The sequence below is a fragment of the Athalia rosae genome, chromosome 3 (assembly GCF_917208135.1).
Source record: "Athalia rosae chromosome 3, iyAthRosa1.1, whole genome shotgun sequence".
Taxonomy (NCBI): domain Eukaryota; kingdom Metazoa; phylum Arthropoda; class Insecta; order Hymenoptera; family Athaliidae; genus Athalia; species Athalia rosae.
The window spans coordinates 17,614,653-17,630,247 of NC_064028.1; the positions used below are offsets into that span (position 1 = coordinate 17,614,653).

The 15,595-nt window shown below is 36.0% G+C and overlaps 2 protein-coding genes, 1 long non-coding RNA gene and 1 other non-coding gene across 4 annotated transcripts; 1 reads left to right on the top strand and 3 right to left on the bottom strand.

Moving 5' to 3' along the window:
• Window positions 1-2,620: 2,620 nt before the first annotated feature.
• On the top strand, window positions 2,621-13,547 carry LOC105690559 (tetraspanin-12). Its single transcript, XM_025747152.2, has 9 exons — window positions 2,621-2,918; window positions 3,159-3,246; window positions 6,973-7,161; window positions 7,354-7,524; window positions 8,289-8,516; window positions 11,993-12,181; window positions 12,275-12,445; window positions 12,813-13,040; window positions 13,117-13,547. Exons 2-9 carry the CDS (start codon window positions 3,172-3,174, stop codon window positions 13,321-13,323), a joined length of 1,458 nt encoding a protein of 485 aa, XP_025602937.2. The 5' UTR covers window positions 2,621-2,918; window positions 3,159-3,171; the 3' UTR covers window positions 13,324-13,547.
• On the bottom strand, window positions 4,591-4,672 carry Trnas-uga. Its single transcript has one exon. It is a non-coding gene; the product is annotated as a tRNA-Ser (tRNA).
• On the bottom strand, window positions 9,231-10,645 carry LOC125500297. Its single transcript, XR_007277603.1, has 2 exons — window positions 10,219-10,645; window positions 9,231-10,125 (listed from the first exon to the last, which is right to left on the bottom strand). It is a non-coding gene; the product is annotated as an uncharacterized LOC125500297 (long non-coding RNA).
• Window positions 13,548-13,724: 177 nt separating the features above from the next.
• LOC105690546 (alpha-ketoglutarate-dependent dioxygenase alkB homolog 4) lies at window positions 13,725-15,190 on the bottom strand. The gene is made up of 5 exons (XM_012408400.3): window positions 15,048-15,190; window positions 14,824-14,946; window positions 14,616-14,708; window positions 14,094-14,530; window positions 13,725-13,987 (listed from the first exon to the last, which is right to left on the bottom strand). Exons 1-5 carry the CDS (start codon window positions 15,150-15,152, stop codon window positions 13,837-13,839), a joined length of 909 nt encoding a protein of 302 aa, XP_012263823.2. The 5' UTR covers window positions 15,153-15,190; the 3' UTR covers window positions 13,725-13,836.
• Window positions 15,191-15,595: the final 405 nt, after the last annotated feature.

The window sequence follows — 15,595 nt, forward strand, 5'->3', positions numbered from 1 at the left end:
TTCGGTTTGAAATGCAGCTGCAATGGTTGCAATTTTTAGCACTGCATTCGTGCGAGTTCGCTTTGGTATGTCGAATGCAGACGCGTATATTCACCCTGATCGGAGTAAATTACGTTTACATACATACAGGTATATGTATATCAATTTATGATACACGTATGATACACGCACGTGTATTGTACCTGCGAGTAGTTACACATTATACATATCTACATATGTGTATATAGTATACATATACAGATATTATGGCAGGAATGAGTAAAGTAACATCGTACATATACGTGGATGGGTAACATGCGATGATGTTATTTTGAGATCGGCACGAAATCGATAGCGACTCGAAGTAGTTGGTTCGGACCGGTTATTCACCTTTGTACAAAGAGTGGAGCAGACCCGCCCACAAGGAAGCCTTACGTGGGCAATAAATAGATGAGAATGCTCTTACTTTTATACACCTTAGTCGACGATTATATCATGACCGAATTTCGAATCATAAAATTTTTATATATAATTATTACAGCCGTTCAGAACTATACAATACATCTTGAGTATCTTATCCGGTCAGCGCACTGCAGCGATTGCATTAGAAATTCTATATGCACGACGACTTATGACAGCTTTTCCGGTCTCCCTTTTTGACATAGTCAACTCACAATCTGTTATCGCCGGTGAAATTCAATGAGCCTTTTTTCCTTGATGAAATTATAAGTAGGGGAACGCGAGGCAACATATGGAGTAGCGCGACAGAATAGGGTACCCCAAAAATCTTGAATTTCTCTTTTAAAATGATCGAAAAGGAGTTCAAACATCATTTTGGATTTAGAATTTCTTAATTTCTTCTCATGGATTCCTCAAGTAACCCGTTTTGCCCCACCTTTCTCTACATAAATTTGTCTTTCCGATATTGTTCGTATCAGCAATTTATTCGGATCGCTTAACTTTCCTCTTCTGAACAGCCGATTACCTGAGGCTTACAACTGTAATTCTCATGACAGACTGCCAGCTATTCTTGGACTCATTACGGTTCCATTTATCAAAAATAATAATATACATATTAAGAATTATGACACGACACGATGTTTTGACTTCATTTTATCGCAACAAGGATAGTCGTATTGTTGTGACAGTAGTAAAGCTGTTTCAAACACATCTCTATAGGGAGATAAGGAATAATATACCTACGGTAACGATATGATGAAACATTAAGAGTTACTACGTACGCAATTAGCCGAGTTATAAGTATAATAAAACGAGTTTAAATTCATTCATCAAAGAACATTTCACCTTCCCGTTTACTTTAGTAGGCGAAAATGGAGTATTAAAATAGCAGTATCGAATTGTTTATTGAAAAATATTAACCGTTAATCTATATTATCGAGTTGGTAAATAATGACAAGACCATTCGATGCATTTTTTTCAGTTGAAGAGGTGCATCGGTGCATCGGTGCATCGGTGCATCGGTGCATCATAAAACTCAATAGCGTCGCTATCTAGCGAACAAAAGCTGAATTACGGAGAGAAAGTTTTGTACTCTGTCAAATGAGTAGCGACCTTTTTTTTTGAAAACTTATTTCCGGATTATGCTAATGCAGAAGTAAGATTCATAAAAAATTCTTGCAAATCGCATCCTTGAAATACAGATTTGCAAATTTTTGTCTGTATCAGAATTCTCTCCACAGTCACCAAAATATCAGCTGTGCTATTACGAGAGAATACAGTTCAATTTTCCTTCACAAATTCACACTTGCTAAACCTGCTCGGCGCGTTTCGAATAAGTTAGATTATGTTAACGTATGTTGCGTATTTCGCTTTCAACAATTTTTTCAGAAAAACGAGCTGTGAGACCTACGAACTGAGACTGATATCATATCGCCAGTTTCTTCAAAACTGTTTTAGAACTGGCAACCAAATTAAAACAATTTTTTCAAATCATGATACGTTCAATATATCTATGATGATACCATCATCCCAACGAAATAACCATGCGTTTTTCATGGCAAAAGGATACCAGACGATCATGAATTTCTAAACGGTATAAAAATGAATAAAAAAAATCAATCTGTACATCGAATTAATAGAATCCAATTCCCACATGGGAACCTATAGCGTACATATCCTTTTGATTCCTATTGTTAATAAAATATTGATTTGTTTTTTCATTTGCAGAATGATGCACCGGTAGATCGGTTGACGTATAAGAAAAATACCATCCATGATTGTATTGTATACAGCATGATACAGCATATGCGTACATGCATAGTTATATTGAAAAAATTACACCACATGGCGAACATACGCAAATCGATGATCTCGCGGCCGTTGCTACGAGCGAGCAACCCCTGGACCGTCTAACGTCGGCCGACCTTCCCTCGGACCTTCCCTTGTCTTTTTTTCGTTCTTCTTTACGTTCACTTTCAAAATTTTTATTGGTCGTCGCCGGGCTCTACCTACCAGAACCTCAGCGACGTACGCATATGCACACGTTTGGTGAGTTTGATTTTAAAGCGTATAAGCCGCGAGGCGTCGATGTAAAAGTTCCAGATCCACGTCAACGAACGAATACGTATATAGAAGTATGGATACACATACATTGACGGAAAACGCGTGGCGTCGCGGAAAATATCGTCGTCTATCTCACTGTGACCGTACGTCGCCACGGAGCTCTTTCATTTTTACCTGCTGCTAACTTGGAGTAAAATTAATCGGTAGTTGAGATTGTAAATTAAAAAGCTCACTGTGCTGCATATATCTGCTACTAGCGAACAGTTATCGAGTGTGCGTTCTCGCGTTGTGCTGTGTTTTTTTTTTTTTTTTTATTATTTTTTTTGATAGCCGCGTTCTATCGAGAGCAAGTTTATCGCGGAGTGTTTGGTGCAAGACCCAGCTTCATTTCTTCTTTCAGTTGGCGTTTATTATAGGTACAGTTGAACGCATAGTATATCGGTTGCTCGAATTGGTAAAGGCGCTTTTAAGTTGTACTGAAAAAAGTGAGAGTAAAATCTACAGGAATATTTATAAAATTATTGCATATTTGAGCTACAATTTTCTGAAGTGTGTAATTATAATCGAACTATTTTGATTGTCAGTGTTGGAGTCTTATATCTTTATATTTGCAAAGTGCGAAGAAAAACCATCGTGTTTAATTATTTATTTCACAGATCGTCCAACATCATGGCAGGATTGCAACTTTCAGCAAGTTCGAGATGCGTAAAATATCTCATGTTCATATTCAACCTAATATTCGTTGTGAGTATATATATTTAAAAATTCAATTTGAAAAATTCATATCACAGCATGTTTGGTACAGGAAATTATGATTTCTCATGTCGCTGCGTTTCCGTCATGCGTTATCGGCCGAATTTCGCAATTAGTAGTGCATCCGTTTCTATACATCTATATATACGTATAATATCTCGAATAAACGATAGCATTTATCAATAGCTGGTTCTGTTGCGGCGTAAAAGCGGAACATAAGTATTTTTACACTTATATGCGCTGATTTTGGCTCATGCTTACAATTAATTTGAATATGCAAACTTCGTGTGTATAGCCGCAGTAGCAACTATAATGCATGTACGTTAGCTATGGGTCGCGAAGGGGCGAAGTTAATCCATTTTGTTGATACGGGGAAGCCCGATAAATGTTATCTGGAGTAGATTTTCTTTACCTTTGTTTTCCGTACCGTGTAATTGTAGGTACTCCTATGATTAAAATTAGTTTTCAGCTGAGATGCCTGTATAATGTGTTTGGTTATTAAAATTAAAAACGATAATCGTTAAGTACGTCGAATAAATTATACATTTATAGTTATAATATATGTATCTTATAGCTGTGTTCAGAATATATAGAGATACAATATGTTGCGTAAATATGAAAGTATATTAGAACATGCCTTTGCGGCCACGTGTGAAACAGGTGACTGTATCAAGACTGAAAATCATATTTCTTTTAACATATTCACAATACTAAATATGCGCCGCCAAAACCATTTCCATCTCAGAATAATTGAATAAATTATTTAAAAGCTACATCGATCGCATGCGTATTATATTGACACGTCGAAAATTGCTGTAAATTGTATTTCGACACCTAATTCGGTGTATTACATATTTTTCCACGCGATACAATACGATAGGAATAATGTACAATATAATTTAGTACAACGCCAGCAGAATATTTCACTATAAAATTTTATACAGTGTTTACTGGACTTCATAATCATTCGTTTGTTCAGATATAAAATTCATTTGAAACGCGCTTGATGAAAGAATTTAATACGTTCGCATGTTGGATGGATCAGAACGTTGCTCGTATGTAACAAAGATTGAAAGTCTGTATTTGGTTTGATTCAAACTATAGATAACGTGAATGCCATCGAATCTACTTTCTACACCTGATAAGTACACACATATACCACACGTATGTCCTTGTTTCATTTTTGAAGATCAGAAAAACTAGAAATTTTGTACAAGTAAGGTATCAATTGCGAAAGAACAATCAGACGTTTGAAACTTTCAAAAAGTGAGTAAGTTTTTTAATTAGGTAATAATGACTGTCTGTTCAGAATAAAAAAAAAAAAAAAAAAAAATTCGCTGCGGACAGGATTCGAACCTGTGCGGGTAGAACCCAATGGATTTCAAGTCCATCTCCTTAACCGCTCGGACACCGCAGCTGTTGAAACGTGTAGATATTTTACAGTTCATAATAACACAGAAGCGTAACACTTGTGTTTGATTTTATACTTACGTCAATGAACGGTGAAGTTGCGTTCTTATTTCAATTTTAATACTCTTTAGTTCACGTCAAAAATCTCTGCAAGCACTGTAGATATAATATATTGTAATTTATTCATTTTAATGAATCACCTTAGTATACTCATAAATTTTTTTTATCTTTTTAATTTTATTAAATTTTCAGAATATTATTTTAAGAAAAATACATTCAATCGTCGGGATTAGATAAGAGGACGTATAAAATTTCCCCTTCAACGATGTTTGAGTCAAATAAAAAATAAAAACTAATAAGCTTTAAATTAATTAAGATATTTTCTTCTTGCGAAATACTGTCAGACGATAACAGCTCGAAGAAATAAGAAAACTGAAAAATTTAGGAAGAAAACCGAAACCGAATGTATATTCTATATTCAACCCTTAGAATCCTGTCGGTTTGGTAGTAAATGTCAAGAGCGTTTGAAAATGAACTTGAAAGACAAACCGAATCGAAATAACGTTACAATATCCTGCTATGGCAAATCGCAAGACCGAGAATTTTTTCAAGTGGTTAAAGACGTGCTTCGCAAAAAAACTGCATAATGATTCGACATGAAATGATTCAAGAGAAGATTACTAGTGACAAAAGTAAGATGATTGAATTTGGGAAAAATTATTCGAAAAGTCAAGCTTCGCACTTAAAAACACATTTTTGCGCGATTTCATTATCCAATTATTTGAACGGTCATGAGAATTCCAAATCGTGCATTTTTCCCCATTCGGACAAGCTTGGCTTTCGGAAAACCCCTACATTCCTGATGCAATTTGTAGTCGTAAATGACTCACAATCAGACGCGTATTGTAGGTACGAATGCATATAAGTTTGAAAGCGTCTGCCCGCGTGTATGTTTCACATATGTATGCACGATAATTTCAGTACATGGTGAAACAGAGATCATATATTTCACACGTCATAATAAAAGTGAACGAAAATATTTATTTATCAGCGTTGAGAAATAGATTACCTGTTTATTTCTCATTGAGAGACAAATATTCTACCGTATCATACCGTATCCTATATACAGCAAAATCATAATTTAGTAAACATAATAATTCTCGTAGAGTAATTGCACATTACATCTATATACGAGTACCAAAAATAGTAATTTTTCAATTAATTGGAATAAAAATATACCAAATTGTAAAACGTAAATTTTCCTGTTACACCTAAATCTTCACGGGAAACGAATTGCCATGGACGTATTGAATACTAATGATTGTTGACTGACTTTATCCAACGCATCCTGAAAATGATACTTTTAAGTCGATATTTTTTACTCTAATTACAGGTGAGTAGATTGCGTTTCCCACCGGAATATACATAATACCTAGGTACGTGCAGGACACGTGTTATGCAATAATAATTATCATTATTACTATCATTACATGTTTGTATAACAGTAATTCGCTGGTATATGAATGCGTCATTTCGATCTATATCTTCTCTCATCAGCGAATAATATACATCATTTCTAGACATATGTACATGTAGATAATTTCGTACATATGAATCATGTTCGAATGAAACATCGACAGTCAAAGAATATTGAAATGAAAATTTTCAAGGAAACGTAGCGACAGAATTTGCCTCGTACGTATTTTCACATTGATTTATTATCAGCTCGATTAAATCACCTATCAATGTGTGCCATCAACTTGATGATATTATATTCACCGTACGTGTCAATCAAACGCGTGCTAATTGCTGATTATGTATAATATAATAGGTATCTCTATTCGTAAAAGGTTCCTTTGATTGAGATGAAGTGGAAATTTATATTTTAATGAATGTCTTTTAATTACACTTTTCGAATCTCTTGAGATTGAGTTTTAAATACTCATGGCATAAATGGTAAGAATTTCAATCCATCTTCCGATTCTGATCGTCTCTTATTCTTATCGGAACTCTAGGGTGACAAATTTTTAACTTTCTCAGCATTTTGGCACGCTGAAACACTTTTTAAAAGTTGCTGGAGAATTTAGTAATTAATATGCTTTCGCACAAATCTTTTATTTTCGTTTTTTTGATCATGACTCTGACCCTTCATACATGCCTGCTCATCGTCGATCTTTATCGAAGTGGTTCAAATTCAAGATTCAGAGCAAGAATATCAATGTTCAAGGATCAAAGTCATAGGATATTCTGCACTCGAATATATGGGATTGCGTGGTTGTTAATTATCTTGATTAATAATTAACCTAGATAACTGGAATTCTACTGATATCGATTGGATCGGTGATTCTGGGTGTTTACCACGACTATGAACACTTTTTGGATAATAAATTCTTCTCCGTTCCTGCGCTTCTTATCGCTGTCGGCACGATAATTTTCTTCATTGCATTCTTCGGATGCTGCGGAGCTGTCAGAGAAAATTACTGCATGATAGTAACGGTGAGTACAAATTTGGAAACTGATTATCACTTTCATTAATAAATAAACGCATGTCTTATTTAATTTTAGAAACGCCGCAAGTTTCCAATATAAAATGAGACGTAACAAAAATCTGAAATCTCGTTTTGAGCCCCCGAACTTCTCCGACCCCCAGTAATTGTTTTTTATTCATCTGTATTCTTCATTTCGCAGTTTTCCACCTTGATGGTCCTCGTCTTCATCCTAGAACTTGCCGGTGGGATTTCCGGCTACGTCTTGCGATCACACGCAACGCACGTTGTGGCTGATAAAATGCACGAATCTATGGCTCGGTATTCGGAAAGCAAAGAGATTGCTCTCGTTTGGAACAATCTTCAGGAACATGTAACTCACCGACTTGACGCTATATATTTTTTAATTTTAGACAAAGATATCAAATGCAATTGGACTCAAAAATTAGAATACATAGAATATATTAATCGGTATATATTCCATGTGAAGAATGACTATTGTAGTGTCGTTTAGGTGGTTTTAGGTGAAAAACTTGACCTACTATTCCACTAACTCTCATAGAAATCCAAAAACTCTGTCACTGCCAATCGACTGATATCTTTATAGCTTCATACCTTGATTGCGCGTAAGACCTTGTAATATTCGATTCGGCATATGGGTTGGGCTTGTATGTGGTTTTCCTCGACAATCGAAGCGACGACGTCTCATAATTGAAGTTCAGTGCCTCTCAATCCTCGGCGAAAACCAATGAAATTGAAATTTGAAATTGAAGGACAGGACGTATTAATTGAAGTTAACTTTTCTTACAAATTCTCTTTGATATTGCATCACAATATGAAAAGGTGGGGGCTAGTCATTTTCCGCTCCATTATAAAATGTCATATACTTTTGGTCCGAAGAATGTTTCTAATTGTTCCAATTACTCGTTGGATTAAAACGATAATGATCTAGCCTGTACAGGAAGTAGTCTTTCTTTCGAATGTTTACATACTCAGCACAGTTAGTTAAAAATTGTGACCATAATGAATGCATAATTAGGGGAAATGTAAATTAGACTTTACATAATATGCTATCAAATTGCATATAGCTTATTCTGGAACGCTTGAATAGTTTTAAAAATATTTAAAAAAAAACAGTTTCAGTGTTGCGGAACGCACAACATAACGGATTGGCAACCATATTTTGCAAACGATACGCTTCCACAGTCTTGCTGCAACAAGGAAACTGGTTTCCCTGGAAACGAAACCTGCAGAATTGATTCACCTAATGTTCAACACCAGGACTGCTTCACCCGTTTACTTATGGTTATTAATGGTCACGCTGTTCAACTCGGAGGTGTTGGAATCGGTGTGGCTTTTGTACAGGTTTGTATATTTCTTTCTGATCTTTATTTAAAAGGCCGATAAACGGAAAAACGTAACTCACAAAAATATCAATTCAACGGCCAGTGTTTGTGAATTGATCTATGATCGGAAGTTCAATCTTTTGGATCAATTGAAACCGGAAAGAGAATTTTTTTAATTGAATCACTTTCGAATTAATTTCCGCTTAAATCGACGTGATAGTTTTAATGTTCCAGAAGACACAATATAATAATTTGTCAATCATCGCCGATTCAATTCCAAAGCAAAAGCAAAATAATTGATCCACATGCAGTAACGCGGTTAAATAATTTTCCAAGCTTATATTAATCGGTCGCATGCTAATCATTCTCTGACATTTCATAGTATAACATAACTATCAATGAAATTGAATACCTCGAAGTTTGAATGCTCTGCACACATGATGTAATTCGAATTCACATAACACATGTCAATGATAATGTAAAATTATTATCTCTGTTGCAGCTCATCGGTATCTGGTTTTCGATATTCTTGGCGAAGTCCATCAGAAATAATTATGAAACGGTTTAGAAAGCGGAATAAAAATATACCACATACATATCTGTGCACGACGTATATTCGTCGTTATTAAATCTGAAAAGCCAAGACGGTGAAATACAAACGCAGTTGATATTTTAAGCAACTGCGCTTATTCCTTATAGTATAGTTATGTATAACACGTGCGTATAAAATTAATTTGTAATTCATTATTATACATGAAATTTAAACGCACGTTATTCCTATAATACGTTTGATAAACCCAATATTGGATTAACTAATTATTATGAGTGTATGATAATAGTCGTGCCATAATCCTTGATCTTATACGATATACCTATAGCTGCTGTATGGTAGTTCCTAAGTTGAAAGAATCGATCTAATTCCAAGTGTACATAATATTGGTATGTATAGTAAAAATTGGATTGTTATCGTTTTCGAAATTATACTTTATAATAAAACATATCAGGTATACAATAATTTTTTTACAACCAATAGAATCCGAAGACTCCTCTATCTTGCAGTGTGACAGTTGGCAGGCCCTTTAAGAAAGAATTTCATCTACACGAAAGGTTGTCTTGTCTAGTCAATCGAGATTCTCATTGTTGTCCTAGCAGGTATTATACTCTCTGGTGCTTAGTTAGGGGCTATTGCAACACCGAACCTAATCACGACTTATCCCTAAACTTCAATATCCGAACTCTACAGGGTCGTCCCGGGTCAGAGTTACTTTTTACGATCATTGAGACAATGTCGGCATGGAATAGGTCTGAGGCGCCAGAGTGCAAACAGCCTTACAATATCACTACACCTTGGATTGTCTATGGGAAAAATTGGCCTGTTCAAATATACTTTTTCATCAATCTTCACGGTCTATTCACCTCAATTATTATTAAATATAAAGATCTATAGTTTAGTTTTTTTTTTGTATTTTATAAACAAAAAGAAAAACCCATTTACTTCCGGCGTAAAACCACAAATTTTCATAAAAAGCGATGGATAATTCTCCTCCTCTTGCCCCTCGTTCCGATAATGTAACGATTCAAAAGCCCCGGCCGTGGTGGAATTATATCCTTGAATCGAAGGCGAATGTCTTGAAAGTTTAATCCGAAAATACGCAAAGAAAACCGTGTGGCATGACATTGACGCATGGTCGATCGATCGTTATGGCATATTTAAATTATACCTCACAGTCTTCATTGTGATGGTTTAGAACCTCCGTCGTGACAACGATGAATTAATTATAAGTCCTTCATCCTGCAGTTCAAGTATCAAGGTCAATGATTCCTTCGCTGATGATCATGTGTAAAAGCGCATAGCGATCGGTCATAATATAGAATGTGTCTAACAATAAGAGAAAAAAATATAAAGGAATCACCTTCGTGCATTTTCGTTTTCATTATCAGTAGATAGCGGCGCACCTGACTTGCTATCGAAGCCTCAAGTTGCGACTCGGTCGCCATTAACAGTTTGCGCCTTGAAACACCCACACGCGGTAAAGTTACGATAACCGCGGATAAAATTATTGCAGGATAAAAAAAAAATAATCTACTGGTCTTGTTACTCCGCCATAATTGTCATCGGAACGACGGCCATACGATCAAAACTCGCAAATGTCGTCTTCGACGAATCTTGACGTCGGCCTTCGATGTGTCAAATATCTACTATGTGCGGTGAACGCGCTTTTTGTGGTTTGTAATTTTTGCATGTTTTTCTTATTAAAAATTTGATATCACAGTATAGCTGAGATTACGACTAATCACGGTTTCTCGGATAATCATTGATCGCGTTCGTAGATTACCGTACTTATAGTCAGTTTGATTTACGTTACATATTTCACGTATAATAATGCGCAATATACGCATGTATAATTCGAGGAGCAGGTTATTTGATCCAAAATTGTTATTTTACCGCAGAAGTTGGAGTGTAAATATGCATAAGCCTTTTATAAGATATGCCAATGTAATATCTTTCCAGCCGTCTTTATTTAAATACACATATGTTAGCTCAAATGGTACAACTTCTATTGTTCGTCATTTCAATGCTTTCAATATAGTTTCAATGCCACTCATTGCAATTTGTTCAAATATCGATTTCTTCTGTATATCGTTGTAGTATGCTTGTACCATATTACATCATCAAGAAATGGGCTCGCGCGTTTGGGGTATCATTTTTTAGAAATATATAAGCGGGAAAAATTCTATCAGGAACGATGTATAAATTTAGCGAAAATTAATTAAATGTACTTATCTAGTATGGCGCGGATCTGTGACTCGATATACATACGTATAACCATATTACTATACGATCGCAACGTCCAACTTCGTAATTCACAGATTATACCTTATCGGTAGGATAAACTCGGCGGCAGGTTTCAACTGAACCAAGTACATAATATACTACGTCAATTTTATCAGAAGCAATTATTTTACTATTCAATATTGCACATGCGGTATACGGATTTTCTACATGGAAAATTTAGTGAGGACGTTACTGTTTAGTATCTCCCGCATCGCCGCATTTATTTGAATCATGAAAGAATGCAAAAAACATGAGCGGCTCGTACAACATAAGTATACGACGTATAGGCATATCGATCTGTCGATTTGCTAATGGCGAATATTTTTTACACGCTACGAAGCTGGACATTTAGTGTTTTAAAAAAAATGTTGTACAATGCATGCCCTCATATATTGTCCGCTATCTTAATTCCTCGAAACGTAGTAAAAAGAATTTGCAAACATTATAAAATTTTAGGATACAGAATACCTCGTGCAATAGCCGCTATATTAGTTTACAGGATTCAAATAATGAAAAAGTGAACGATTGTAAGCGGAAATTACTACACCCCAAAAAAAAACCCTCTTCGGCGCCCAAAATATGCTTTTACTCATATGTATATGATCTGATGGTTTCAAATCAGAATAATGTAATCGATTGATGGTTTCTCAACTCGGCAGCTAACAGGTGTGATGATCATGTCGATCGCCACGACTATTTACGCCGTTTACGAAGACTTCTCCCATTTTCTTGATCCGACATATTTTTCACCGGCCACTTTGCTGATGGTAGTTGGCGTGCTGATTTTCATTATTGCATTTCTTGGATGCTGTGGAGCGATCAAAGAAAGCACATGCATGGTCTTGGTGGTAAGAATAAGATGCGCTGCGTAATTGAAGCATTGACCTATACCATCTAAAATTTTCGACAACTAAATAATCACCATTTCATTCTCACAATAGTTTGCTGTGTTGATGTCCCTGGTATTGACACTAGAAATATCAGCAGCAATTGCTGCGTTGTTCTTACAATGTGGGATCAAAAATGTTCTTTCGGGTCTGATCGAGACCAACATGCACCAGTACAAACAGAATGTGGAAGCTAGTCTCGCCATCAATTTTCTACAATCAAAGGTTTCGAATATTTACTCGCTTATCTTTTGCCTCAAGCATTATAAAACATTTGGAGAACATTTTATTGGGTAAATTTACCTCTATGTATGAAAAGGTATAAGATAACATTTTACAATGGCTGTTACCCACCATTTAATGATCACCTTATTGCTCGGTTTCTATGTAAAACATTTATCAGTTACGTCAATTTTTATCTCTTATCTACGGTTTACCAATTTTTCGTCATTCTCTGCAGTTGCGTATAATATACTTGGTATAATACCAAGATTCATATTGGAATAAAAATTAAAGTCTAGCTTTGATGTTACAGATTTTACGGATTAGGTTTCAAAGTTCTGATCAAAAGTATGTTGCGTAAAATTTTTAGCTCCATTGCTGCGGATACGATAGTTACAAAGATTGGGATGCTGTGCCTTCAATAAATGAGAACGATTCGGGGGTTCCAAATTCATGTTGCTCTTGGTACACCGAATTTCACAATTCTACCATGTGTGCTAGTGTTTATGAATCCGGATGTATCAACCGATTAGATATTGTGATCAGTAGAAGCGCTCTTTATCTGGGCACTGGAGCCACTGCCATTGCTTTAATCCAGGTAAAAGATTTTTGTACAACTTTCATACTCACGACTTGTACTTTGATTCATAATTTTTTTTAATTCGCGCTTGCAGTTGACTGGAATAATGTTCGCTTGCATGTTGGGACGTTCTATCAGACGTCAGAAAACGGAGAGAGAAAGACGCCGTTGGGAACTTCGAGAAAGTTTGGTGAACGGTTATCAACAAATTGGGAGATCGGATCCTGTTGCCACCTTCCCTGTAGTCTACATGCAGTCACCTGATTACCCCTTGAATCATCCTGTCAGCTCTGACGCTTAGACGAGTTAATGTTTTTTATATTGTATAAGAAGAGGAGAATGATTCGGTTTTATTCGTTCAATTTTGATCCAACGGGTTACCAATTTTGCAAAAATTAGACCCGGATAAGGAAGAATACTTGCGCGACCACTTAAGTCTTTTTCAGTTTTTATACATAAACCTAACGATGAATATTTTACCTACGTATGTACCCAACTACTATGATAAAATTGAATGCAGCGAAATTTTTTCATGTGTGTGTAATTTACGCGATGATCCGGGGATCTGTCAATATCAAAAAAAAATCTTTGAAAATACATGGTCATTCAGTACTTCATGTGATGAGCTTGTTTCGAAGAAAAAACGATTTTGTTTGTCATACTAATATTGATGAAATAAGTGTGCCAAATGAACAAAATATATCGTGATGATTAACCCAAAATTTATTGGTACATTTATGTACAATATGTGTTGAATAACGCTTGATCGAAACAATATAGTCCGTCTTGCGTTATTTTTTTACAGTTACTGCTATCACCAAAACATTTTTGCATTTTTTAAAATGTCACTCGCTTCTTTGAAAAGTCCACCTCCTGGAAGATAAGGTGGTGTAAATTCACGGTATGCGATACAGACTCGACGGCTTTCAATATCCTCCCGCAAAACAGCATGTTCCCAGTCGTATCTGGATAAAATAATGGCGAAATAATTGATTGTTTTTTTTTACGATGCTGCCACTAACAAATGCAAATGATATGATCATTACTGATGATGTGAGCAATTTTTCTTACCTCGCAGTTCCGTATAAAACCATCAGTGATCTTGCAGGCATAGGCAATCGTATAACGGCGTTTTCCATTTCATCTAGATTGATTGAGGCTTCATTTGAATCTTGGATAGGCTTAACAACGGGAGGATAGGTTGCGACGTCAAGTAAATTATATCTCTCTAAGCTATCTCTATAAGGTGTCATTGTGAGAACCGAGTCGCCAATGACATTAACAGTGACAATACGCTCTCCCCAGATCCAGCAATCGTCGATATGAGGGTCGATCGATGCACCGCGTTTAGGGTTGTACTCCAAGCTGCATTGTTCTATTGTTTTGAAGCCTTCAAGAATCGGAACGTTATTGAATCTTTCTTGAACAAATTTGGTCGTAGATGGAAAGCCTAAGAAATTTCCCAAACGCAGGCGACGTTTTTTGAAATTGCATTTGGGTCCATAATTCTGAAAACAAATATAATTATTGATGCAGTAGCTATTCTCTTGGGGAGCCGGACTGGTCATATTTATACCTGATATCATTTTATACCTGTTTTCTGCGACCGCTCTGAGAAAGATCCCACGGTAAAGCATCTAGGTCTTCAATCAAGGTTTCGGCTTCATCTTCACTTAAGAAATCTAGCTGAAACAATGATCATAGTTTTATAATTGATTCAAGTCCGGGTTGTCATCAGTTGTTATTAAAGGCTGTCTCTATGAAGAGATATTATTCACAAACATATATTTAAGAAAAGCACCTTAATATAAACCCCAGGATACTGTATCGGCTCTCCAATGTGATCTGGATGTTTGTTGCTGTCTAAGTTCCAACCTGGCCAAGCCTTGTCGCATTGAGGACAGTAAACATAAGTTGGTTTATCCTGAAATCGTTTGATGTCAATCAAAGTTAGATAATACAAATTGGAGAACTTTACCATGGAAAACAACATTAGGATTGGAGTGTTCAAGAGGTTACACTCACTTTCAGATTCACAGCTGACGTTGTTGGATTTATTCCATATTTGCTTTCACAAATAAGGCATGTTCGAATCCCTTTGCAACCGCATGGTCGAATTGTCTCCATCATAAGTTATCACTGAGGCTATCTAACCAAGACAGTATGCTGTCAAAGCACTGTGTCAGTTTGACTATTTTGGGTTGAACGTGAGACCGCTGATGACTGAAGTCGTTCTGAAGTGGATCTTTAGTCAACAGTGAGACGGATATAACAAAATTGGTGGAACGACTGAAATCAACAATTTTGCTGTTCCGTACCGATTGAGTCATTGGATTTCAGGGTTCACAAGCTACTGAAATAGGTTGTAGATGGTGATGGAATTCGAATCTTGACCTAACATAACCTCCTTTGTTTCGTGTTATAACTTTTGTGCCTTTTATCGAACTCGGATGCAATAATAACAATGGCCGCTGGTGTTGTCGATGATCTGTCAGAAGAGTTTTGATAGTTTAGTTGATAATGAGAGTGCTACAGGGAATGGCAGTCGGTGTAAAATAAATGTAGTGCCTATA